The following is a 25,351-nucleotide window of genomic DNA, read 5'->3' as shown; positions in this document are numbered from 1 at the left end:
AGAAGTTCAGGATCTTAATAGTGAGCAGTGACTTTCTGTCTCTCTCAGGCACTTAATGATGCCAAGCGGGAACTTCGATTTCTTTTGGTTTATCTTCATGGAGATGACCACCAGGACTCCGATGAGTTCTGTCGGTAAGTAAATGAGTCATTTTCTTTCTTTTCTGACACTTTATAGTTGGCAAGCTGGTCTTATGTTGTTTTCATCCTGTTCCATAGCAACACTCTCTGTGCACCTGAAGTTGTCACACTGATCAATAGCAGGATGCTCTTTTGGGCTTGTTCCACAAACAAACCTGAGGGGTACAGGGGTAAGTAGTGTTTCTCTTGCCTCATTGAGCATATCAGAATATCTTTGGGGAAGTCTGGAAAAATATGCCATGCCATTTCTTGGGTGATTGTTTTGTGGTAAACATAATACTAGTTGTAGTTTTTATTTATATCACTTAATTTGGTCAGGAGTCCTGCGAGATGAAGGTTGTATTGTTCCTTTGATTTTATGAAACAGTTTCAGAGGCTAACATGAGACAGATCCAAGAGCATACAGTTGAAGCATGATCGGGATTGACAGACTTTAAGGCCCATTTTTTTTGTTTTGTTTTTTGTTTTTGTGTTTGTTTTTGAGTCAGGGTTTCTCTGTATAGTTTTGGTGCCTGTCCTAGAACTCACAGAGATCTGCCTGGCTCTGCCTCCCAAGTGCTGGGATGAAAGGCATGCACCACCACCACAACCTGGTCTTGCATCTTAGTTCTTAATCTTTACTCCTAAGTGTTTTGTGACCATTTGGCATGTCCTGCAGTCTGTGTTTTGCCATTCAATTATGGCTCTGTAGAGCTGGCAGATAAATGCCACAAAGGATACTTTTTGTAGAAAGTTATAAAATTTCTTCTTTCATAACATAAGGACAAAGATGCAATTGTATTATAGTAAAATTTTGGTTATTTACAAACCAACTTTCTTACTTTATTTGGAGCAGAAAAAATTAGCCTTGTTAAGGGAAGAAAAAAAGATTAGGAAAATGAGGTACGAAAGAAATTAGATGAGGAAGAAAAGACAGAGCATATGTAGTGTGTAGAAATCATGACCAATAGCCGGGTGATGGTGGCGCACGCCTTTAATCCCAGCACTTGGGAGACAGAGGCAGGGGGATCTCCGACTCGAGGCCAGCCTGGTCCACAGAATGAGTTCCAAGGCTGTTACACAGAGAAACCCTGTCTCAAAAAACCAAAAAAATGTAAAAAAAAGAAATCGTGACCAACAGCATGCAGCTGAGAACTGCAGCCTTGTCTGCTTTTGGCTTTGACCCTTCATTGATATTTGGAGAAATTATAACTTAAGCAGTAACTGGTTCCTTGTAGAGCCTTCTTCCATTCAATAGACATTGTCCTAGAGGCTTGCAGCCTTTCCCAGCATGATAAGGACAGCTCATCAGAAAGGGTTGTCCTGTCCTGGTCACTGACCTCAGTTTAGGATACAAACATGTGACAGAAAAGGTGAAGAAGCCAGGCAGGGCTAGTTAGATGACTCAGTTGGGAAAGGCACTTGCCACCAAGCTTGACAAGCTGAGTTTGTTCAGCCTACCTGGTGAAAGGAGAGAACCAACTCCAGAAAGCTATCCTCTGATCTCTGCACATACCTGTAGAGAAAACAAACAAACAAACAGTAGAGGAGCTGGAGAGATGGCTCAGTGGTTAAGAGCGCTGGCTGCTCTTCCAGAGGACCTGGTTCAATTCCCAGCACCCACATGGCAGTTCATAACCATCTGTAACTCCAGTTCCAGGGGATCTGACACCTTCTTTCAGCCTTCACAAGTACCATTTGTTTGTGCATGTGGTGCACATAAATACATGGAGACAAAACACTGATATACATAAAAAAGAAATAACTCTGTAAGTGTATTTTCAGCAGTTATTATAAAAAAGAAAAAGAAAGAAGCCAGTAGAAAAAAAAATTGGCAGAGAAGAAATGACACCTTTCTTTTTTCCCCAGCCAAGATTAAAGCATTCTGTCACTCAGTATGCAAAGTCAGAAGGTTGATCTGTTTCTTCCCCAAGTCTTACCCTTGATCTCTTGGGTCTGTCAGTCTCACAGGCTTTACGAGAGAATACCTATCCATTCCTGGCTATGATTATGTTGAAAGATCGCCGAATGACTGTGGTGGGACGGCTAGAAGGCCTCATTCAGCCTGATGACCTCATCAACCAGCTGACATTTATTATGGACGCAAACCAGACTTACCTGGTATCAGAACGCCTGGAAAGGTACCAGGGAGTTCCCTTCTAAAAAGAGACAGATGTGTCTGAATGGCTGACCTTGGGCTCCACAAACTTCTTTCCCTTGTCCTAGGCACTTTAAAAGCCTTTGCTTCATGTTGAAGAATATCTTAGAATGCTGAACATTATAGAAAGAACTTAATGTGAAAAAGGTGGACTGGTTATAAGTCCTCCCCCATTACGTGAATTATATACAATAATTATAGAAAATTTGAAATGGGAAAGTCAAAGAAATTGGAAATCAGTCATAATTCTAGGGTACTTTTAATTTTGTAGACACTTGGGCACACCTCTGTCTGCTTACTCTGAAGATAATAATAGAAAACAAACAAAAGGTCTGCTTACCTTGCCATACTCAGAACATCACTTCTGGTACCAGGTGTGTAAGTGGTTCTGCAGCAGTGGACTACAGCTAGGTGTCTGCTTAATCAGTTCACTTCCGACCCTCTTGTCGAGAGCTCAAGGCTGTCACCTTTCTCCTTTTTCACTGTAGATGCCAGTTGCAACTCCTGCATTGTTTTGCATGTAGTTTTAGAACCATATATCAAGACTCCCACAGCTTGCACTTTGACTAATTTACTCAAGCAGTTCAGCAAACTCTGGAAGCACTTAGCTTCACTTGTTTCAGCTCTCAGGCAGTGTTTAAATTATGTCCTTCCAGGATCTAGTGCAGACTTCATTGCATGAGCATGATAAAGGCATAAACAACCATCAGAAGGTACTGAGGAGTTGACTCTCCATAAAGTGCTGTCTTTGCAAGTACTGGAACTTAAGTTCAGATTCTCAGCACTCACACGAAAAGCTAGGTACAGCTGCAGTCCCAATGCTGAGCAGACTGGAAATAGGAGGATCCTTGTGGTCTAGCCAATGAGCAAGCTTCAGATTCATTGAGCGACCTTGTCTTAAGAAATAAGGTAAGCTGGGTGGTGGTGGCGGCGGCAGTGCACGTCTTTAATCCCAGCACTCGGGAGGCAGAGGCAGGCGGATCTCTATGAGTTCAGGGCTAGCCTGGTCTACAGATTGAGTTCTGGGACACCCAAAGATACACAGGAAACCCTGTCTTCAAACACACACACACACACACACACACACACACACACACACACACACACACACAAAAGAGGGCCTGGGAGATGGCTCAGCAGTTAAGACCATGCACTTCTCTTATAGAGGACCCTATTTCAAGTCCCAGCACTTAAGACAGTCAGCTCATAACTACAGCTTTACTCCTTAAAGGGCACCTTTGTACACGTTCACACACACACAATTTTGTTTTGTTTTTCTTCTAGACAGGGTTTCTTTGTGTAGGCCTGGCTGTCCTGGAATTAGCTCTGTAGACCACACTAGCCTTGAACTCACAGAGATCTGCCTGCCTCTGCTTCCCAAGTGCTGTAATTAAAGATGTGCACCACCACTGCCCGGCCAACACACACAATTTAAAAAATAAGAATAATTTTTTTTTTTTAAAGATTGAGGGCCAGTCAGGTGGCACTTGTTTTTAAGTCTGAGTCCTCAGGACCCACATGGTGGAAGGAAAGTGCTGACCCCAGGTGTCCTCTGACCTCCACATTGTGCTGTTGGGTGCTCACTCCATCCCTGTACCATGTGCAAATAAATACATGTAGGAGAAAACATGCAGAAGCCTATAACTGGCCAAAGTGTGGAGAATAGTGATGATGACGTGCTTGGCTCTCAAGTGGAAGAGCTGTAACCGTGCCCTTCAGGGCTCAGGGAATATTCGGGAAGTAGGAGCAGAAAGGAAGTCAAAGCCGGGGATGAAGAGATGTCGTCTGGACACAGCACAGCCGTTGCAATCCTCAGCTCACTGCAGCTGTGTTACCGGCCCATCAGCACTTCATCCTGGTGGGGCCTCAGAGGTCGCAGCCCTCCCTGAGGGTCTGCAGTCAGTGGTTGTTGGGGGTAGCACTGATAAGTCACCCATGCTTCCATAAATAGCCTCCCAACTACCCTCTGGCAAGAAACGGAACTCATTGGCCACATACAGACAGACAGTCGGAGAGGACTTGTTGAGAAGGTCAGGGGAAAGGGAGGGGAATGGAAGTTGGAAGATGAATAAAGGTCATTGTGTAAATCATGAAATTGTCGAACAAGTAAGAGGAGAGCCAGTGAGGTATCAGCAGGTGAAGGTACTGGTTACTGTCTGACTCTCAGATTCTGATCCTGACCGAATCCCACATGAGGCTGGCCACTGAGGAAAGATGTGGCTCTTTCAGACTCTGCTCTGCTTCAGAAATGCCTTTTCGGAGCAGCATGTTTACCTTGCCACCAAATCTTCAGTGTAAGAGAAGATAGAGTCGGACGGTGGTGGCGCACGCCTTTAATCCCAGCACTCGGGAGATAGAGCCAGGCGGATCTCTGTGGGTTCGAGGCCAGCCTGGGCTACCAAGTGAGCTCCAGGAAAGGCACAAAGCTACACAGAGAAACCCTGTCTTATCAGTGCTACCCCCAACAACCACTGACTGCAGACCCTCAGGGAGGGCTGCGACCTCTGAGGCCCCACCAGGATGAAGTGCTGATGGGCCGGTAACACAGCTGCAGTGAGCTGAGGATTGCAACTCTCTGAGTTCGAGGCCAGCCTGGACTACAGAGTGAGTTCCAGAAAAGGCACACAGCTACACAGAGAAACCGTCTGGAAAAAACAAAACAAAAGAGAGAGAGAAGATAGACTGGGAATGTAGCTGAGCTAGTAGAGTGTCTCCCTGGCATGCACAACCCCGAGTTCGATTCTGCCTGGAATCCTAACCCTTGGGAAAGGCGTCAGAAGTTTAAGGTCATCCTTGAATACATAGTGAGTTTTGAGACCACCCTGAGGTGTGTAAGATCCTGTGTCTTAGCCGGGGTTCCATCATTGTGATGAAACAGCATGACTAAAAGCAAGATGGGGAGGAAAGGATTTATTTTGCTCTAGTTCCACATCACAGTTCATCATCCAAGGAAGTCAGGACAGGAACTCAAGCAGGGCAGGATCCTGGAGGCAGGAGCTGATGCAGAGGCCATGGAGGGTGCTGCTACCTGCTTGCTCAGCCTGCTTTCTTATGGAACCCAGGACCGCTAGCCCAGAGATGGCCCCGCCCACAGTTCATTGGACCCTCTCCCTCAATCACTAATTAAGAAATGCCTTTAAGCCAGGCGTTCTCCCAGGTGTGTTTCACTCTCCTCAGGTAACCAGCTTGAGTCAAGTTGACAAGTGAATAAGTAGCAGCAACCAGGACACTGCCTCAGAAAAAAATCATTTTTTAATAAGATAAAAACCAGGAGCAGGGCATGGTGGGCATGTCTCTAATCTCAGTACTTGAAAGGCTGAAGCAGGAAGACCTCAAGCTAGGGGCCAACCTTCAAGACAAGGGAAGTGGGAGGAACACAGTCAAGAAATGTACTTGGCTAACACACCGATGGCCCTGGGTTCTATCCCTAGAGTGCAGAGTGGGAGGAGGAGGAGGAGGACGGTTAGAAGACAGCTTTGTGAAGCTGGAGTTCGTTTGTATGGTTTTGATCTGTCCACAGGGAAGAAAGGAACCAGACCCAAGTGCTGAGACAACAGCAGGACGAAGCCTACCTGGCTTCCCTCAGGGCGGACCAGGAGAAAGAAAGGAAGAAGAGAGAGGAGCGGGAGAGGAAGCGCCGGAAGGAGGAGGAGGTGCAGCAGCAGAAGCTGGCGGAGGAGAGAAGGCGGCAGGTGAGCTCTGTCTCTGTCCTTGTCATTCCCAGCATGCCGAGACCTTGTCACTCAGGACGTGTGTGTGTGTGTGTGTGTGTGTGTGTGTGTGTGTGTGTGTGTGTGTGTGTGTGTGAGAGAGAGAGAGAGAGAGAGAGAGAGAGAGAGAGAGAGAGAGAGAGTGAGTGAGAAGCCGGAGTTGTGTTGGGATTGTGGGTGACTTGTTTCTCACCTCATTTGTTCTCGGTATCAGTGTCAGCAAACTGGCATTTCGCTCACGGTGTTATTTCACTGTGTATTGCCACTTGCTTACAGCCAGGATCCCTTTTCCTCTAAATAATCAAATGCCTAAACATAGTCAGCAATACAGGTGGTACAGTGAAGTTGTTCCTCATTTCTTGCCAAGTAGGTTTTTCAGGGGTGGTTGTTTTATAATTTTATCCAGCCAGGTGTAGTGGCGCACACCTTCAATCCCATCGCTCGGAAAGCAGAGGCAGATGGATCTCTGTCAATTTGAGGCCAACCTGATCTACATATCAAGTTCTAGGCCAGCCAGGGTTACCTAATGAGACCCTGCCTCATTCAAACAGTCAGTGAGACTTTGTCGGTGTGTATGTGTGATGTGTGAGTGCTGGCATACAATGCCACAGGGCTTCTGTGAAGGTCAGAAGACAGTTCGGGGACTCTCTCTCCTTCCACCCTCAACACAGTTTCTGAGGATGGAACTCGGGTCTTCTTTAGGCTTGTACCTTCAGAGCCCAAGCACTTTTACCTGATGAGCTATCCTGCCAGCCCCCAGGAGAGTTTCCTTATAGTAATTGTTCATTAATTTTTCTTCCTGGTGCACAATAAACCTACATGGCCATTGTATTCCTGGTTTCTTGTTTCCCTGTTTGAGCCAAATCCTTACCTTTGTTTTGTGTCTTTCTAGAATTTACAGGAGGAAAAAGAAAGAAAGTTGGAATGCCTGCCTCCTGAGCCATCCCCAGATGACCCTGAAAGTGTCAAGATCATTTTCAAGTTACCCAATGATTCCAGAGTAGAGAGACGATTCCATTTTTCACAGTCTCTAACAGTAAGGATCACTGATAAGGAGCCAGATGATCTATGTAGATTTAGGCTATAGATGTGTGTTTGTGTGTGTGCACCATGGTGTGCATATGGAGGTCCAGAGGAAAGTCATGGGAGCCTAGTGTCCTGGGTGTGGGTCCTTGGGATGGAGTCTTGTGGCTTGGCAGAAAGGACCCTTACCTGCTGAGCCCTTTGATGTGGCTCCTCCCCACCCCCAACTTTAAACTGAAAATACACTGTGTTCTGAACTAGACACACTTGCGGTCTCAAAGGACTAAACAGAATGAAAACGAGGCAGTGACTTGGAAGAGAAGCAGATAGCTCCACTTATGTGTTTACTTACATTGAGAGTAGAGCATTCACACCTCTGATTCTTTGGGTTTTATTTTTAGTGCTGGGGATGGAATTAAGGGTCTCCCAGATGCTAGGCAAGCATTCCAACATTGAGCTACATCTCCAGCCCTGGATTTTTTTTTTTAATAAGATTTATGTATTTTATGTATATGTGTGTTTGTTTGTTTTTCCGAGGCAGGATTTCATTTGTAGCTTTGGCTGTCCTGGAACTCACTCTGTAGACCAGGCTGGCCTTGAACTCAGAGAGATCTGCTTGCCTTTGCCTCCCCAGTGCTGGGATTAATGTTTTATGTGTACACCAGAAGAGAGCATCAGATTCCATGAGAATTACATGAGACTACAGTCAGATGGTTGTGAGCCACCATGTGGGTGCTGGGAATTGAACTAAAGATCTCAGAAGAGCAGGCAGTTCTTTTAATTCCTCTAAGCCCTGGAATTTTTAATTAGGCACATAAATGTGCCTCCACAGAGGCAGGCCAATCTCTATGAGTTTGAGTTCAACCTGGTCTGTTTACTGAATTTTCAGCCAGTCACAGCCAACACAATGAGACCCAGTCTTGAAGGAAGGATAAAAAAAAAAAAAAGACTAAACCACAGGGGAAAACCATCCTTAGATCCTATGGGTGGTCCAGAAAGCAGCAGCTGGAACTGCTCAGTTATTAAAAGCACTTCCTGCTCATCCGGAGAACCTGAATTTGCTTCTCAGCACCCACTTGAGGTGGTTCACAACCACCTGTAACTCAAGCTCCCATGGCCTCCATGGGCCTTGCTCTCGTGTGTACATACCCACCCAGTACCACCCCCATCCTCTGACAACCATATACACATAATTTTTAAGACATTTTTTTAAGCAGTTGACTTCCTTTCAAATGTAAAGGAGATCCAGCTGCTGCTCAGCTCATTGTCATCACAGAAAGAAAAGAATGCTGGAAGTGGCGGCACATAGCTGTAATTGCTACTTTGGGAAGTGGAAACAGAAGGATCAGGAGTTCAAGGCCAGCCTTGTCTGTATACCAAGTTCACAACCAGCCTGGGCTACCTAAAACTCAAAAGTAAGGGCCAGTGAGGTAGCTTAGTGCTTAAAAGGTGCTTGCCACCAAGACTGATAACCTTAGTTCAATCAATCAAACAAACAAAATCCCCAAAACAGTAACTTGTATAATATTATCAGTTAAGTAGGTATAAGTACTTTAAACAATTTAAAGGATACAGAAGAATGCTTGAGATATATCTTGAGTGTCTGATGATTTTAGTTTAGGGGAGCGATCCTAAAACTATTATCCTCCATGGTATTGAAGGATGAGTGTATAAATTTTTATAATATGTCAATTAAATTTTCTGATTTTGAAGTCATTTAAAGTGTAACAAAATAATGTCTTCTGGGGTAAAGGGACACCAGGTTGACAGACCTCTTAAGACTACCTCAAAGAGAAATATATTTTGTGTACTACACTTGTAGCTTTTCTGTAACTGTGGTTATTTCTGAGTACCTATTGTTTACTCTGCTGGGTGCAATGGCCCCATGCTGGTACATGCCTGTGATCTCAGCACTGGAAGAAGCAGAAGAGGCAGATCAGTCTCTGAATTTAAGGCCAACCTGGTCTACATTGTGAGATTCTCAAATAAACAAATTAATAAACTTTAAAACGGTTTAGCTTTACTTAAAGACAGATTCTCAAAGATAAAACATAATTCAGAGGGCTAGTGATAGGCTTGTGTGAATTTTTTTGAGCCAGGGTCTTTACATAGCCCTGGCTGTCCTGGAAATCACTCTGTAGACCAGGCTGGCTTGAAACTCAGAGATCTGCCTGGCTCTGCCTCCCAAGTGCTGGGATTAAAGTCGTGCGCCACCACTGCCTGGCTCCTTGTGAATTCTTAAAAAGAGCAAACACAGTTTTTTTTCCAGTGAACTAAACATACGTTCAATTCCATTGTAATATGACTACTGTATACCTGGGTCATCCTGGGGAAAGTTGGGAACATCTGACTTCACAGTGTGTCTCCTCACTGTATTGTTTTCTGTGTGGCATTTACAGGTCATCCATGACTTCTTATTCTCCTTGAAGGAAAGCCCTGAGAAGTTCCAGATTGAAGCCAATTTCCCAAGACGGGTCCTGCCCTGTGTCCCTTCAGAGGAATGGCCCAACCCCCCCACGCTGCAGGAGGCGGGACTCAGCCACACAGAGGTTCTCTTTGTTCAGGACCTGACAGACGAGTGACAGTTTTATGCCTCCTCCCTCCCACCCCAATCCCTAAAAGAAATGGAAAAACAAAAAGAGAGAACAAGAGATAAATTCATATTATTATTATTATAATACAATATTTTTTTGAAGAAAACTGCTGCATCCTAAGGAAGGATCAGAAACCATGCTGCCTGCAAGAGTCACAGCCTGTGTGCGTGTGCTAGGCCAGCAATGAACACACCTGCTCGGCAGACTTACCTTCCCACAGCCTCTACCACACACCTTCCAGTGAAGAGACTTCTCCTCCAACCCATCCATTGTCCAAGTGGGGAAGGAGACATTCCCACTGTCTCTCATTCATTCTTGCTTTTCTAGAAAATACAAATGGAAACCTCCATCAACCAGCTACAGCAGCATCTCCTGAGGAAGAGGGGAAGCCAGTATGGAAAGGACAGCAGGCTGCCTGCAGTTTACGAATAACTTTGTTTCTGTTTGTTTTGTAACGATAATGACCAAAGGATTGAGGCTGACCTAGGTGTATTTTTTTCCTTAAATTTATTTGATAAAGAGCCAATGCCGTGGGTTCCTTAGCCCAAGGTAGTGTAATAAAGGTGCCCTGGGCTAATTTGTGCTTATGTCTGCCATTGCCCCTCTCTTATTCCCAGAGAGGTCATTTGTTTGGGTACAGTTCTGCCACTTGTGTATACCATTTGGAGCAGTGAGAGGAATTCTGGGTTCGTGACCCACAAAGGCTGTGTGTGTACAGTTTATACCTGTGTGTGGGGTGTGTGCTCACCTTCACACATAACTGCAGCTTTTCCTTGGCATTTGTACCAGGTGGTGGTGGAGAGCTCTGGTTCTTCTCTGCACATGCTGCTCTTCCCAGCTTTCCTAACTTGTCAAGCTTGGTGCCTTCCCAAAGGACTAGTGGGACCCACCCTTGGGCCCACCGTTCCACCTGCGGGTGCCCGTCCTGTTGGAGTGCAAGTGTGATAATGATGTTTTAAACATAGAACCATAGCCGGCATGGTGGTCACACTTGGAGTCCCAGCAGTGGGAGAGAGAGGAAGTCAGAGCTCTGATTTTCAGGCCATCCAGAGCTACATAGTGAGACCCTGTCTGGAAACAAGGGGAAATGAGATTCCCGGCCTGTGTAAGTTGTTGGAAGGCACACTTCGCTCTCTGATGAGGCCACTTAGCAGAGGCAGCTCTTAGCCTTTCTCCTTTGCCATGGTGAAGCAGTGGGAGCTTTCTCCTCTAAATGTCTCGTCTGTGGTTGAGTTCATGGTAGTGGGTACATGGTTAGGCCATGCATTAACACACACCAGTGTGCACTGACAAGTTTTCCAAAGTGTGGACTAGCTAGACTGATACAGGCTTCATACTGCCACCCTTTGAATTGACTGTAGTCATTAGTGTACCATGAAGCAAGGCATTCCATTCAAGAGAAAGCATAGCTTGTGTTGGTCACCTCCAGAAGCCCCTCTTAACTAAAGCCACTGCTCTCTGTAACAGTGTGCTCCTGTTCTCTGTAGCTTTCCACTGTTAGAATAAGCATAGTGAGGCTGCCTCATGGAGTCCTTTGGAAAACCTGAGAATGTCTGTCCTGTGGCCTTAGTGCAGGGCTCGAAATTCTACCTTAGGAAACGTTAGCTCTGCTGACTGGCTGCCAGGGCGGGTGAGAAACCACACCTGATGCCCAACAGCAGAGATGGGCCTAGATGGCCCTGAGGTGAAGTCTTGTCAGTGACAGCCCCGCAGAGGGACTTTGTCACCTGAAGCCTCTCTCCCAGTGTGTAGGCTGTCTGCCTGGCACACAGGCAGGTGTACTATGGAAGTCTTGCTCACACCTGCTTGAGGAAGTTCTGATTCCCCCCCTTAATCTCATTCTGTAACGTGTGCATTTTATGCTTCTCACCTTTTGATAGCTACAAAAAGATACTAGAGGGCGGAGGAAAACCAGGGGACCTCTGAGGACAGCCTGTTCGTGGACTGGAGGCTTTGTGTGAAGTACCTGCCCAACTCTTGTCATCTCCCCCCTCCCCTTAGCTTTTTTCTCAGCTTTGGTGGCCCAGGCTGGCCTTGCTCGTCCCCTCCCGCTTCCCACTCTCATGTGCGGGGCCATGGGTGTGCACCACCACACCAGGCTCGACAGTGGCTGTGGAACAGTGACATTTTCCTGCTGCCCTAGTTCTGCTGTCTGGGTGGCAGTTCCCCCTTCCTGGGTGGAATAGGGATTTGACATAGTGCCCTTCATGCCACACAGTCTGTGACTCCCTAAGACCTGTGAGCCTGAAGAGATCTAGCTTTTGCTGGTGTCTAAATTGCTTCTGGGCAAGTCATGGATGATAGAAGCATTTATTTCCAGTTCTGTCCCTTGCTCCCCATGGAAGTAGTCTCAGCTGAATGGCCATGGGGATGACCAGGCAGTGGTGCCTGAGTGAGTTGAAGTTTTGCAGCCTCAGTGGGTCCTGTCTGGTCTTCCTCTGCTGAGTTGTCTGCAGCAGATAGGTTTTTTTTTTTCCTCCTGGCTTGCTTCCACATGAGATAATAGAGAAGAGATGGCAAGAGAGTCCTGTCTCTTTAAAACTAGAGTCTCCAACTGATCAGCTATTACGAAAATTGCTAATGGTGCCAAGGCCAACGAAAGAGTTTCAGAAATGGACTGAGAAGGAGCAGTATCCCCCAGAACACAAAGTCAGGTGTCACCCGGTGCTGAACAGGGACCACCACCTTCCAGCTGGTTGGCTTTTCTGTTTGTCTGGGGGAGGTTCTGACTTGAGAAGAACACAGCAACAGAATATCCATCCACAAAAGATGCAGTGCCCCATCCTGTGCTGCAGCTGAGTAGTTAACAATTTCCTGAAGAAATCTAGTGTACTTCAAATTTTTTCATAAAGGTTTACATTGTATTGTAGGTTAACATTAAACGTTTTATAACAAAAAATTATACAACCAGCTGTGGGTCTTTCTGTCTAGAAACTTTCCCATGAGAAGGGAAGGGGAAAGGCAATGTGGAGAAGAATCTCGAGAATCCTGGAGTTAAAATAGACCTCACACAGATACACTGTATCCCTGTGAGAAACAGCTAACTAGTATAGGAAGAGGGGACGGACATGGGGTCAGATTCAGCTGTCATTGATGAGCTTTGTGACTTCAGGCAGCTGTGGTTTCCCCAATTGTAAACAAAGCTAACGACTGGCTTGCCTTGGGAGAAGTTTGAAAGAGTAAATGAAAAGTCAGTGTTGGCTCCCTGTCCCACAGGAATGTATTTTGGAGGAGCATTGTCACGCAAGAGTAGCTGTCTGTCCCTGTAAGCAGAGCTGTTCTCGAAGTATCTAGCAAAGAACTTGGGGGAGTCCCATCCAGGGGTGACCTTTGCTCTTGCTTCATCCAAGCCCCAGCCTTTCTCTTCCCTGCCCTTTCCTGGTACAGGGAACTCATCGGAGAATTCCATGGATCCTTGTCACTCTCAGCCCACTCTTGGGTCTCAACAATGGGGGAGGAGAGCTTCGTTTTTTAACCTTTATTTTTATGTGTATGGGTGTTTTGCCTGCATTTGTATCTGCATCACATGTGTATAGAGCTCCATCTTTTTTTTTTTTCCCCTCAGTTTTTTGAGACAGGGTTTCTCTGTGCCTGTCCTAGATCTTACTCTGTAGACCAGGCTGGCCTCGAACTCACAGAGATCCACCTGCCTCTGCCTCCTGAGTGCTGGGATAAAAGGCGTGCACCACCACCACCAGGCCAGCTCCGTCTTTTTAAAGTACATGGTAAGTATAAAGTTAACCTCTGCCCAGACAGTCTGCAAGGGTTTATTCACCTAAAGTCAGAAGATATAACAATTTAAACTCTGGTGCCAGACCCAAGTGGTTTAAAGTCCTGGCAGTGATTCTGGTCATATGACTTCTGTTCTTTAGGCCAAGGTTTCAGCTATAAAGTGGACTGGCTGTAGCATTTAATTCTTGAGACAGGGTCTCCCTGTGTAGCCCTGGCTGACCTGGAACTCACTATGTAGCCCTGGCCTTGAACTCAGATGAACAAGTGCTTGTATTAAAGGCATGCACCACCATTCCTGGCCTGGCTGTAGTATTTTAGCAGGACTGAGTGAATTGCTAAGTGTTGTACAGCAGGTGTTTGCTAAATACCCGGATCATGTTTTCAGCAATGTGTAGTTGGCTCAGTGAAGGTTTGCCTGGGTGGGCTGGAGTACAGCTCAATAGCAGACTACTGGCCCAGTGTGCGTGGAGATCTGAGGTCTCTTCCTAGACTTGTAAAAGCAACAAAAACTCACCCAAGTATGAACAAGGGGTTGGGGTGAAGTGGGACTTTGCTCATTGGCAGGTAGCGCCTGGCTCTGACATACCTCCTTTGCAGCACCTTTGGAACGGTGTGCTTAAGAACAACAAAAACATAGATTTTCATTTATTTTGAGAATCAAGGGCAAACATGAAGGAGTCAGTTCTCTCCTTCCACCATAGATCCTAGGGATCGAACTCTAATCGTCAAGGTTGGCAGCAAGCACCTCTCTACCTGCAGAGCCATGCCCCTGGTCCTGTGCTCTTCACCCCTGTTAGAAGCCCTTCCACACACCTTTGAGCTCAGCTACCATGCTTGATGAGCCTCCACAATCCTTTTGCTAACTCTCAGGATGACATCCCAAAATCCCAGGTTTCTTTTCTTTAAATTGAGGCTTGCAGCCGGGAGGTGGTGGCGCAGGCCTTTAATTCAGAACTCGGGAGGCAGAGGCAGGTGGATCTATTGAGTTCAAGGTCAGCCTGGTCTACAAAGAGTTGCAGGACAGCTGAGGCTACACAGAGAAACCCTGTCTCGAAACTCACCCCGCCACCACCACCAAAATTGAGGCTTTCCTTGTAAGGTAAAGCCTGTGAGTGGAAAGCTGGGCATGGCCACCTCTCCAGTACCAGCACTTTGAAGGCTGAGGCAGGAAGGTTTAGTTAAACCCACCCCGGGCTACATAAACTCAAACAGCCTGTTAGTAGAAGCCACTTGGTTTCCTATGACTTGTCAACAGGAAGCAGGGTCTGTTCTGTCACTCCCGTGGGTGGCCCTGAAGTACATTGCTGAGGCACGTGCCACCGCTTGGACCACTTTGTCCCCATGTGACTGCTACCAGGCAGTCTCCAGATATTGACAACCCAGGATTCCCACATAATACAATGAGGATTCCCTAAAATTTTGCTCTTGCTCCTTTTTTCCCCCTAAGACTTTTAAGAGTTTGTTTGCCTGCATGTCGTCGTGTATACAACTTCTGTGCCTGATAGTGTCGAGGCAGGAGGGAGTTGGATGTCCCGGAACTGAAGTTATGAACAGTTAAGAGCCACCACGTGGCGGGTTCTAGGAGCCAAACCTGGGTCCTCTCCTAGAGCAGCCAGGACTAACCACTGAGCCGTCCCTTCCGCTCCATAACGTTTTCTTTTTTCTTGTGGTGCTGGGAATTAAACCTAAGCAAGCATCCTAGACCTTGTCGGTATGGGATTTTTGTTGTTTGGTTTTAATTGTTTTGTTTTGTTTGAGACAAGGTCTTTGTATTGTGTAGCTCAGGCTGTCCTGGAACTCATTCTGTAGATCAGGCTGAACTCACACTCGCAGAGATCTGCCTGCCTCAGTCTCCTAAGTTCTGGGATTGAAGGCGTGTGCCACCATGCCTAGCTGCTGTTATTTTTAATAATTTTATTTTTTTTATGTATTATGTGTGTGTGTGAGTGTATGTGTGTGTACCAGTTTATGCAGGAGCCTATGGACATCAGAAGAGGGAATCAGATCATCTGGAACTGGAATTACAGGCATTATAGGCAGTTGCGAGCCACTATGTGGGTGCTGGGATTCAAACTCACGTCCTACACAAGAGCAATAAACACTCCTTAACTGTCGAGCAATATATAGCCCTTGGTAATTTTTTTTAATGAGATACACTTTACATAAGTACCCAGATTTTTAAGTCTTTACAAAAGTTGATACATTCACCAAAAATGGAGATTTTAGAGGATTTCAGTTACCTCAGAAAGTTAGTTCCCTTGAATGCAGCTCCTTACTAGCCTCTTAGGAGAGGACCACCCTCTGCTTTTCACCATAGGAGGGAGGACCACCCTTTGCCTTTCACCATAGGAAGGATGACCACCCTGTCTTTCACCATAGGAGGGATGACCACCCTGTCTTTCACCATAGGAGGGATGACCACCCTGTCTTTCACCATAGGAGGGATGACCACCCTGTCTTTCACCATAGGAGGGAGGACCACCCTGTCTTTCACCAAGGGAGGATCACCCTCTGCCTTTCACTGCAGGCAGTGGTGTGGGGTTTTGTTTGCTTTTGACTGTTGTATATGTGTTGTTGTTGTTGAGGTTTTATTAGAGCCTTGTGATATGATGGTAGGTAAATAAATGTTCTACCATCGAGCTACATCCTCAGCCTTCACCACAAACATCAGTTATCATCTGCCTCTGCTGGGGAGGTGGAGAAGGGAGGGATGATTGTTTTGTTAACTATGGTTTAGTTTTTTGTTTTTGTTTGTTTGGTTGGTTTGGTTTTTCAAGACAGGGTTTCTCTGTGTAGTTTTGGTGCCTGTCCTGGATCTCACTCTGTAGACCAGGCTGGCCTCGAACTCACACAGATCCGCCTGGCTCTGCCTCCCGAGTGCTGGGATTAAAGTCGTGCACCGCCACCACCCGGCAGTTTAGTTCTTTTTTTAATGGTAAGAAAATTCAGGAAATACACAAAAACAAGAGAGTCATGCATAATGGTACACATGTGTAACCATACCACTAGGAAGACTGAGGCAGGAGGAACTCAAGTTTGAAACCAGTCTGGGCTACATAGAACCTTTCTCAATAATAATAATAATAATAATAATAATAATAATAATAATAATAAAGCCCAGAGGTGGTAGTGCACGCCTTTAGTCCCAGCATTCAGGAGGCAGAGGCAGGCAGATCTGAGTTTGAAGGCAGCCTGGGCTACAGAGTGAGTTCCAGAACAGCCAAGGCTACACAGAGAAACTCTGTCTCAAAAAAATGAAAAAAAAAAAAAAAAAAAAAACCCACACTCTACATGCAGGCAAAACACTAATGCATGTAAAATAAAAATAAATAATACCACACTGACCAGAGATGCCTGTTAATATTCTAGTCAATTTTATTACATATTATTTATTAATTAGTGTATGGAGGGGAATGTGCTACATTATGTGGGTGAAGGTCAGAAGATAATTTGTGGGAATTCTTTATTGCTCATAAAATCTTTTTTCAGTCTGAGGTAAGAGCTGAGTGGTAGAGTGCTTGGATGGTGGTATGTACAAGGTCTTGGGTTCCATCCCAAGTACCAAAAACATACATATAAAACCATAACTTAAAAAAATATTCCTGGCCAGGCATGCTGGCACACGCCTTTAATCCCAGCACTCGGGAGGCAGAGGCAGATGAATCTCTGTGAGTTTGAGGCTAGACTGGTCTACAAAGTGAGTACTAGGACAGCCAGGGCTACACAGAGAAACCCTGTCTCAAATATAAATATAAATATATATACCTAGTTCCAGGACAGCCAGTACTATACAATGAAACAAAACTTTCTTACATTAATTTTTTACGTTTTTAAAGATTTATTATTTTAAGTGTATGAGTGTTTTGTCTACATGTGTGTCTGTGCACCACATTCATGTCTGGTGCCTGTGGAGGTCAGAAGAAGGAGTCAGATCCCCTGGAACTGGAGCTACAGGTGGTTATGAGCCACCATGGTGCTGGAAATTGAACCTGGATCCTCCGTAAGATGAGTAAATGTTTTTCACCACCGAGACCCAGTCCCAGCCTTTATTTATTTGTATTGTGGTGTGTGTGTGTGTGTGTGTGTGTGTGTGTGTGTGTGTGTGTGTGTACATGCTTGTGCCAAAGTGCACACACAAAAGGCAGAGAAGAACTTTCAGGACTCGGTTTTCTGTGTGCTCTTGCTCCAGAACTTTTCTATGGAAATGACATAACATGGTAACTATATTATTTAAATTTTGTGGGGAATGGTGTTTTGAGGCAGGGTTTCTCTGTGTAGCCCTGGCTGCCCTGTAACTCACTCTATAGACCAGGCTGGCCTGGAACTCAGAGAGCTGCCTGCCTCTGCCTTCCAAGTGCTGGGATTAATGGTATGCTTCCATTTCACACATTCTTTTCTTTTTTCTTTTTCTTTCTTGAAATAGGGTCTCACTATGTAGTCCTGGATGTTCTTAAACTCACAGAGCCTGCCTCTGTCTCCCTAGTGCTAGGATTAAAGATAGGTGCCACCATACCTGGGCCCCCACCCCTTTAAAAGCCTTTAAAAACTTTATGAGTACACATATGTGTACTGAGTGCAGGTGCCATCCTAAGAGACCAGAAGGCATTGGATCTCTCCTGAGGTGGGTGCTGGGAGCTGGGAACTGAACCCGGGTCCTTTCTGGAAGAGCAGCCAGTGCTCTTAACTGCTGAGCCATCTCCCCAGCCCTCTTTGGTACCTTTTTAAATGACTAAACTCTTTACTAGATACATTATAAATTGATTTAAAAAAACATTTTTTTATATTGTTAAGCCTTTATTTCTTTTTAAAGTAGCAGATTGATAAATATCCGTGTAACTAAATGTATGTATCCATGCTAGTTTCCTTAGGAGAAGAAAAAAGGAAATTTGCTGCGGGCCGCAGGAATATATCATAAGAACTCAGCTGGTTATGGCAAAGTCACTACCTGGAGGAATCAGGTAATTCCTCCAGAGGAAGCCAAATCCCAAGGAGTTTTTGGTGTTACTTGGCTTGTTATATATCAGCTGTATTCTGTTATGAAAATCATGTGTGCCTTCATAGTTTTCCCAATTGATTTTTCCCTGAGAAGGGCTAACAGTGTGGACTGATCACTCTCTGGACATACACATTCCAGGTATTTGGAGAACAGCCTCAGGAAAGGCTTTCCCTGGAATCAGATATCTCCCTTGGCCACTTTCAAGGACTAGCAGTAATAACAGTCCACATGCAAGTCTCCTGATTTAAGATAAATTCCACAAGGAGACACCACCTAGGTCAGGTGGACGTTAAGTAATAGCTTTACACAATTGAGCTTGAGCCCTCCTTTCTTACAGCCTTACCAACTTTATAGACCGCTAACTACTTACCTAACCACTTCTAGGAATATTTAGGTAACCTTCTGTGCTAACAGCTATGCTCAGCCAGAACCCCAGTTCAAGCCTCCCTGTAATTATCATTATTGGTAGCATCCGGCCAGGTCCATCACCAGATGGAGGAAAGTACCTTATCAGAGATACCTCTGTACTCTCTAAGAACAGACTTAAGCATCCAGGCTACCTGTTTGAGAAGGCCTGGCGGATGTGTCAATTAAGCCTATTCTTATCACCCCTCCATTTGACCCTGGAAGCCTGGCTTTGCACTGCTAAGGAAATACTGCTTGTAAGTGTATATATACCAGAACTCCCAGGGCAGGAGAGGACAGAGAAGAGAGAAGAGAATGGAAGAACTAGATGGGTAAGAGCTTGAGAGGAACGAACTGAGATGGGGAAGAACTAGATTGAAGAGCTAAAAGAGAGGACTAGAGGAACGAGATAGAAGATGAGGAAGAGCCAGATGGGGAAGAACAAGATGAGGAAGAGCCAGATGAGAGAGAAGGAGACGGGAGAGGAGCTGATAGAGGAAAGAACTAGATAGATGAGAACCTAGAGGGGACAGTAGATAAATATAGAGAGAAATCAGGCAAGAAAGGAGCTAGACATAAGAACAGAACTGAAGCTGTGTATAAAGGATGTTATGCCAGAGGAATTAAAGCAAGTGGACTATAGAACTCGGTGTGCTGAGATTATATTTCCTGATAATAGTCCTCGCCGTTAGTAGTTCTCTCTCCTGAGCCCCTGGGATGTATAATATTAAGGCTGGTCCCTCTAATATTATACAAGAGAAATTCAGGGATTGAGGGTGTAGCTAAGTGAGAGAGTGTGTGCCCCGCATGCACGTGGTCCTGGGCTCCATACCTAGCACCGAGAAACAAGCAAACAAGCAATAACAACAACAGCAGCAAAACCCAAAAGACCCCACAAAAGTGTCTGGGTTGTAAAAGGACAGAAAGTTTTACTTTAAAAAAGAGTTTGTGTTAGGGGCTGGCAAGGTCAAGGCACTTTCTGTGAAAGTGTGATCTGTAACCTGGGTAAAGATGGGAGAGTGCCAACTCCACAAAGCTGTCTTCTGACCCATGTGTCCACACCCAGAACCACACAGCAAACAAAAAGGAAATGCTTGTGTTGTCTTCGAACTACAGCCCAGAAAGTTGTGTTCTTAGCAGCAGTGTATGAGTGTGTGCTCAATCTCCCATCTGTCATCACCATCTCTAGAACCTTACTCCATTATTCCCTTTGTTCTAGTTTGATTTCTTTTTTTTTGCTTCCGAGACAGGGTTTCTCTGTGAAACTCTCTCTGTAGCCCAGGCTGGCCTCAAACTCACAGAGATCTGCCTGCCTCTGCCTCCTGAGTGCTGAGTGCTGAGATTAAAGGCGTGCGCCACCACCGCCCGGCTAGTTTGATTTCTGTTGCTGTGATAACACTGTGGTCAAAAGCCTTTTAGGGATGCCAGGCATGGTGGTGCTATACACCTTTAACTCAGTTCTCAGGGTTAGGGAGGTTAGGATGGATCTCTGTTGTTTGAGGCTACCCTGGTCTACAGAGCAAGTTCCAGGACAGCCAAAGCTACATAGGGAAACCCTGTCTCAAACATCCAAAAAACAAAAGCAACTTGAGTTAAAGGCTTATTTCAGCTTAGGATTCCAGGTCACCTTATTGAGAGAAGTCAGGGCAGGAACTCAAGCAGAGACCTTGGAGGAATGCTGCTTACTGGCTTGCTTTCAGCTTATGTTCAGCTATTTTTCTTTTTTTGTTGTTTCTTTTTTGATACAGCGTTTCTCTGTGTATCCCTAGATGTCCTGGTCACATGGCACACACACAAACAAACAACTAAAAATAAAAACAAAAACTAGAAAAAAATCCACTGTCAATACATGGTGGTAGTGATTTGCCTCTTGTTTTATGAGATTGTGTGTGTGTGTGTGTGTGTGTGTGTGTGTGTGTGTGTGTGTGTGGTGTTTTTTGCAGTACTTGAGGATTGAACTCAAGGCCTCATGCATGCTAGGTAAGTACTCCACCACTGAGACAACCCCCCACCCCTCAGCTTGTTTTACTTAGCAGGTTTCAAGGTCCATCCATACTGTAACAGAAGTCAGAATTCATCTTCTTCTTCTTCCTGCTGTGCAGCACAGTCTGGCCTTGAATTTGGGGTCTTCCTGTTTCTACTTCCCAGGTGCTGGGATCTTAGGTGCACACCCCTGTGCCTGGCTTTGGGGTGCTTTCTCAATCCCCTGTGATCTGCTCTTTGCCATGTTAATTGTCTAGGAATACACTGTTGCCGGTATGGTGGTGCACATCTGTGATTCCAGCACTTGGGAAGCAAGGTGCAAAGGCCAGGGGTATGAGGAAAAGCCTCTGCTGCAAAGGGAATTCAAGGCTAGCAGAAATTCCCATCTCAAAATGCAAAGAAAAAAGAAAAAATGTCTTAATATTTCTACATCTTAGTGAATTTTCCATTTATTCAATTTTTTTTTTATTTCAAGTTTCATTCCATTGTCATCGGGGAAATTTTATGCCTTATTTCACTATTTGAAAATTTATCAAGACCTGGGCTGGAGATATGGTTCAGTGGCTAAGAGCATTTGCATTTCCCTTTGTAGACGAGGTTGGCCTCAAACTCAGAGATCTGCCTCCGAGTGCTGGATTAAAAGCATTCACCACCACCGCCTGGCCAGCTATTTTTCTTATACTGTTCTAGTTCACCTGCCTAGGGATAGCGCTGTCCACAGTAGGCTGGATCCTCCTACATCAATCGTCAAAACAATCTCTCACAGATATGGTCATAGGCCAACCGGACAGAGGGAATTCTCCAGTGGAGGTTCCCTCTTTCCACCCAGCTCTAGGATATGTGAAGTTGACATGAAAACTAACCAGGACATCTTTTGAACCAACTGACTCTCTTTCTTCTCTCTAGAAATGTTTGGTGTTTTCTTCCTCACAAAGCTTCAACCTTGCCTTCTCAAAAGTTCCCACAGAGACTCCGTCCTTAACATATAGTTTCCACAACCAGGTACGAGCTTCTCTCAGGCTGCAGGCTGGTCGCACTAGGACTAGGTGTGTGCTATCCTGTCTTTTTTTTTTTTTTTTTTTTTTAAACATCCTATGTGAGGGGCTGGAGAGATGGCTCAGTGGTTAAGAGCACTGGCTGCTCTTCCAGGGGACCCAGGTTCAATTCTGAGCAACAACATGGCAGCTCACAGCTGTCTGTAATTCCTGTTGCAGGGAATCTGACACCCTCACACAGACATACATGAGGGCAAAACACCAATGTCCATAAAATACAAATAAATAAAATTAAAAGGGTGGGGGGAGAGATGGCTCAGAGGTTAAGAGCACTGGCTGCTCTTCCAGAGGACCTGAGTTCAATTCCCAGCAACCACATGGTGGCTCACAACCATCTGTAATGAGATCTGGTGCCCTCCTCTGGCAAGTAGAAACACATGCAGACAGAACACTGTATACGTAATAAAAAATTCAAAAAACAAAACAAAACAAAGCATCATATGTGAATTGAACTCAAGACTCTCTACATATCAGGAAGCTTTCTGAGTTACATCCCTAGTTAACTTTCAACTTTTTTCCTGTGGATATGCTGCGGTTAAATATCACAGAAAGCATTTATCCCTGTGCAAAAGTAAATGTGTGTTTTTTCAGCAGATGCAGCTAACATGCAGGCAAGCTACATGTGGGTGCTGTCACTGAAAGCTGTCCAGGAACGAGCTGTCTTGTTTTGAGGGGCTTTCCCAAAATGCACTTCTCTATCAGAGCCCTTACCTAGGACAGAAACAGCAGAGACTTGAGATTTATCTCAGCTTGCCACATTATCGTACCCCAAATAAAACAATAGTGATAATTGGCAGTGGGTAAATAACTGCTCATTTCACCTGGGCCACTGAGGAGGCCAGAACCTGTGTTAAGGGGATTAGGGGCCCGGAATTGGGTCAGCTTCCCAAGTGCTTTCTCTCTGAGCAGCTCACTCATTTAAAAATGCTTGCTTATTCAATACATGTATTCTGAAAATGTCTGCATTGTCCTTTTTTACTAGGGGTCTGGGATTATGGTGTATGTGATGGCTCTAGGTCTAACGCAGGTACTTTTCAGCAGGAGCCATAGTGACAGGAGCGCCCTCTGCAGGTGTGTTGTGGGAGCCCGTAGACTTGGTTGGAGGGAGAAGCCATTGGAAGCAGGCTTGGGAGAGGCACATGCGCACTAGTAGGAAGGCGTCAAAATGTTAATCTGTGTAGGAGAGCTGCGAGAAAGACCTGGGGCGGAATCCCTCCTACGCCTCTGCTTGGTTGTGATCTTAGACAAATTGAGCTCCTTTTCCTGTGTGGGAATTAAGGAAGGCTGGTTTACAGTCAAGAAGAGAAAGGATGGATTTGGTGGCACATGTCTGTAATTCCAGCGCTCTGGAGGCCGAAGCAGGATTGCTGAGAATTGGAGAACAGCTTGGGCAACAAAGCCAGCATCAAGCCAGCCAGGAGTACACAGCAAGACCTTGTTTCAGAGAACAAATCCTAAACAGAAGGTCCTATGATGGGTCCCCTGGCAGTGCCACAGACGCTCACAGGTGTGCGGCGTCCTCGGCAGAGCACAGGGGAAATCAAAGGGATTTGGGGTGGGGTGGGGTAGGAAGAGAGGAGAGGCAGGGACTGAGAAAAGGAAGAGGGGGTCAGGGTGCTCTCCCCATATTGCCTGCACCCAGGAGGAGCTGCAGGAAGGTTCCAGGGCACCATCACACTGGTCCCCTCTGCCTTCCTCTGAAATAAGTGGAAACCGTTGTCTCCCCATTCAAGAAAAAGAAAAGACTGACCTACCCCAGGCTCCTCAAAGGGCCGAGGCTTTCTGCTTCCTGTGTGGAGGAGCCTGGGGACAGCGAGAGTAGGCTGACCAAATCAGGGCCTCGATTCACTCTTAGGATGAGCCTGGGGCATAGGGCTGTCCTCATTCTTGGTCCGTCACAGAACCAGGCTGCCTGGTCCCCAGTTTCAGACATTTCTTAGGCTGTGGAGGAACAGAGCAACAGGGAGACTGGTCACGCCGGTCCGCAGCTATGGTGGTATTTCATTTGTACTGAAATGTGATTTTATTTGTATGTTAATAAATAAAGTTGCTTGGGGGTCAGAGCTAATAGCAAGCCATAGCAGAGCTGGGCGTTTGTGGCGTACGCTTATAATCCCAGCACTTGGTAGGCAGAGCTAGGTAGATCTCTGTGTGTTCAGGGATACAGCCAGCATTGGAGACACACGTCTTTAATCTCAATACCAACCATAGAAGACCTGGAGGGCTGTACAAACAGGCAGCGACGAGGCAGTCATGTGATATAGATATATAGGAGGATATAGAGATAAGATAAAAAGGTAGATTAATGAACCTACTTTTAAAGAACAACTTGTTTAAAATGTTTTACATTGGTATAAATTTTAGTTTATTGATACAAACTTGAAGTTAATTTTGTTATACTGTATATATATATTTCTATTCTTGTTTGAGGTATTATGTTTATGTAACTCATTTAAAATTGTAATGGATAATTAAAAAATAGATTAATACTTAGTCATCTATGATAATCATATTTGTAGCCATGTTAGTTAAACCTTCTAGAGATACATAGATATATTTCAGATAGATAGGTAATCTTCAAACACTTCATAGACCTAGAGAATATGACATTTAAATAACTTAGCATTCTGTTGACGTGAGACACAATTGCTCCTGGATGCACCAAATTGATCCCGAGAGAATGTTGGGCTTCTAAGACATTTCCATTTGGAAGTTTGTCTTTTTGGCACAAAATGGCCTACTGGGCAAAGAACTGCCCTTGCCTTGACAGCTGACAGTACGAATGCAATGCTGTCCTTCCTGGACAAGCAGGACACAAGGAAAGTGACCACTGTACTCTGCCAAGACAGGATAAGATGGTCTTTCAGAATTCCTGCTTCTGAAAATGGTCTGTCAGATACTCTAGGCCTGTAGCCAATTTGAATGCACCAACAATGCTGAGAAACATTAGGTGACTGTCCAGGCTGCCAGCTGTCTTGGTCTACTCTTACAAGATTCCCGAAAGTTGCTTGCATCCATCTACCATTTCTCAGGTACCATTATGTTCCTTCTCAGGTCTTTGATGTGGTTGAAAACTAGATAGTTATAATTTCCTCAGTTATGATAAAAGATAAGTTAGATATAAAACCTTAAACTCACAAATATAAGATGGATAGGACATCTTTAATATTGTAACTGTAATTCTTGCTTGATAATTGTTTTGTTATATGTAATTTTACTATGTTAAAATTAAGACCTTCCTTTTAAAAAAAAAAAAAGAAAAGGGGAAGTGCTGTGGATATCACTCTATATAAATAAAACACTGATGGCCAGTGACCAGGCAGAAAGTATAGGCGGGACAAAGAGAGAGGAGAATTGGGGAAACAGGAAGAAGGAGGAGAGACACTGCAGCCACCGCCAGGAGAAGCAGCATGTAAAGACTCTGGTAAGCCACCACCCACGTGGCAAGGTATAGATTTATAAAAATGGGTTAATTTAAGATAAAAGAACAGTTAGAAAGAAGCCTGCCACGGCCATACAGTTTATAAGTGATATAAGCGTCTGAGTGATTATTTTATAAGTGGATTGTGGGACTGC

The 25,351-nt window shown here is 45.1% G+C and overlaps 1 protein-coding gene across 3 annotated transcripts in view; it reads left to right on the top strand.

Annotated features, from left to right (window-relative positions):
• Positions 1–12,506, top strand: part of Faf2 (Fas associated factor family member 2) — a 44,414-nt gene extending 31,908 nt beyond the window's left edge. For all 3 annotated transcript variants that reach the window (XM_028863753.2, XM_028863752.2, XM_028863754.2), the window contains 6 exons: positions 49–134; positions 219–310; positions 2,083–2,260; positions 5,798–5,969; positions 6,880–7,023; positions 9,410–12,506. In XM_028863753.2, coding sequence (XP_028719586.1) covers positions 49–134; positions 219–310; positions 2,083–2,260; positions 5,798–5,969; positions 6,880–7,023; positions 9,410–9,592 — 855 coding nt within the window. In that variant the 3' untranslated portion in view covers positions 9,593–12,506. The remainder of the gene's footprint in view (positions 1–48; positions 135–218; positions 311–2,082; positions 2,261–5,797; positions 5,970–6,879; positions 7,024–9,409) is intronic.
• Positions 12,507–25,351: the final 12,845 nt, after the last annotated feature.

This window comes from Peromyscus leucopus, chromosome 5 (assembly GCF_004664715.2).
Source record: "Peromyscus leucopus breed LL Stock chromosome 5, UCI_PerLeu_2.1, whole genome shotgun sequence".
Classification (NCBI taxonomy): Eukaryota; Metazoa; Chordata; class Mammalia; order Rodentia; family Cricetidae; genus Peromyscus; species Peromyscus leucopus.
The sequence above is the reverse complement of the archived record's forward strand: the minus strand, read 5'-3'. Positions and strand labels throughout refer to the sequence as shown.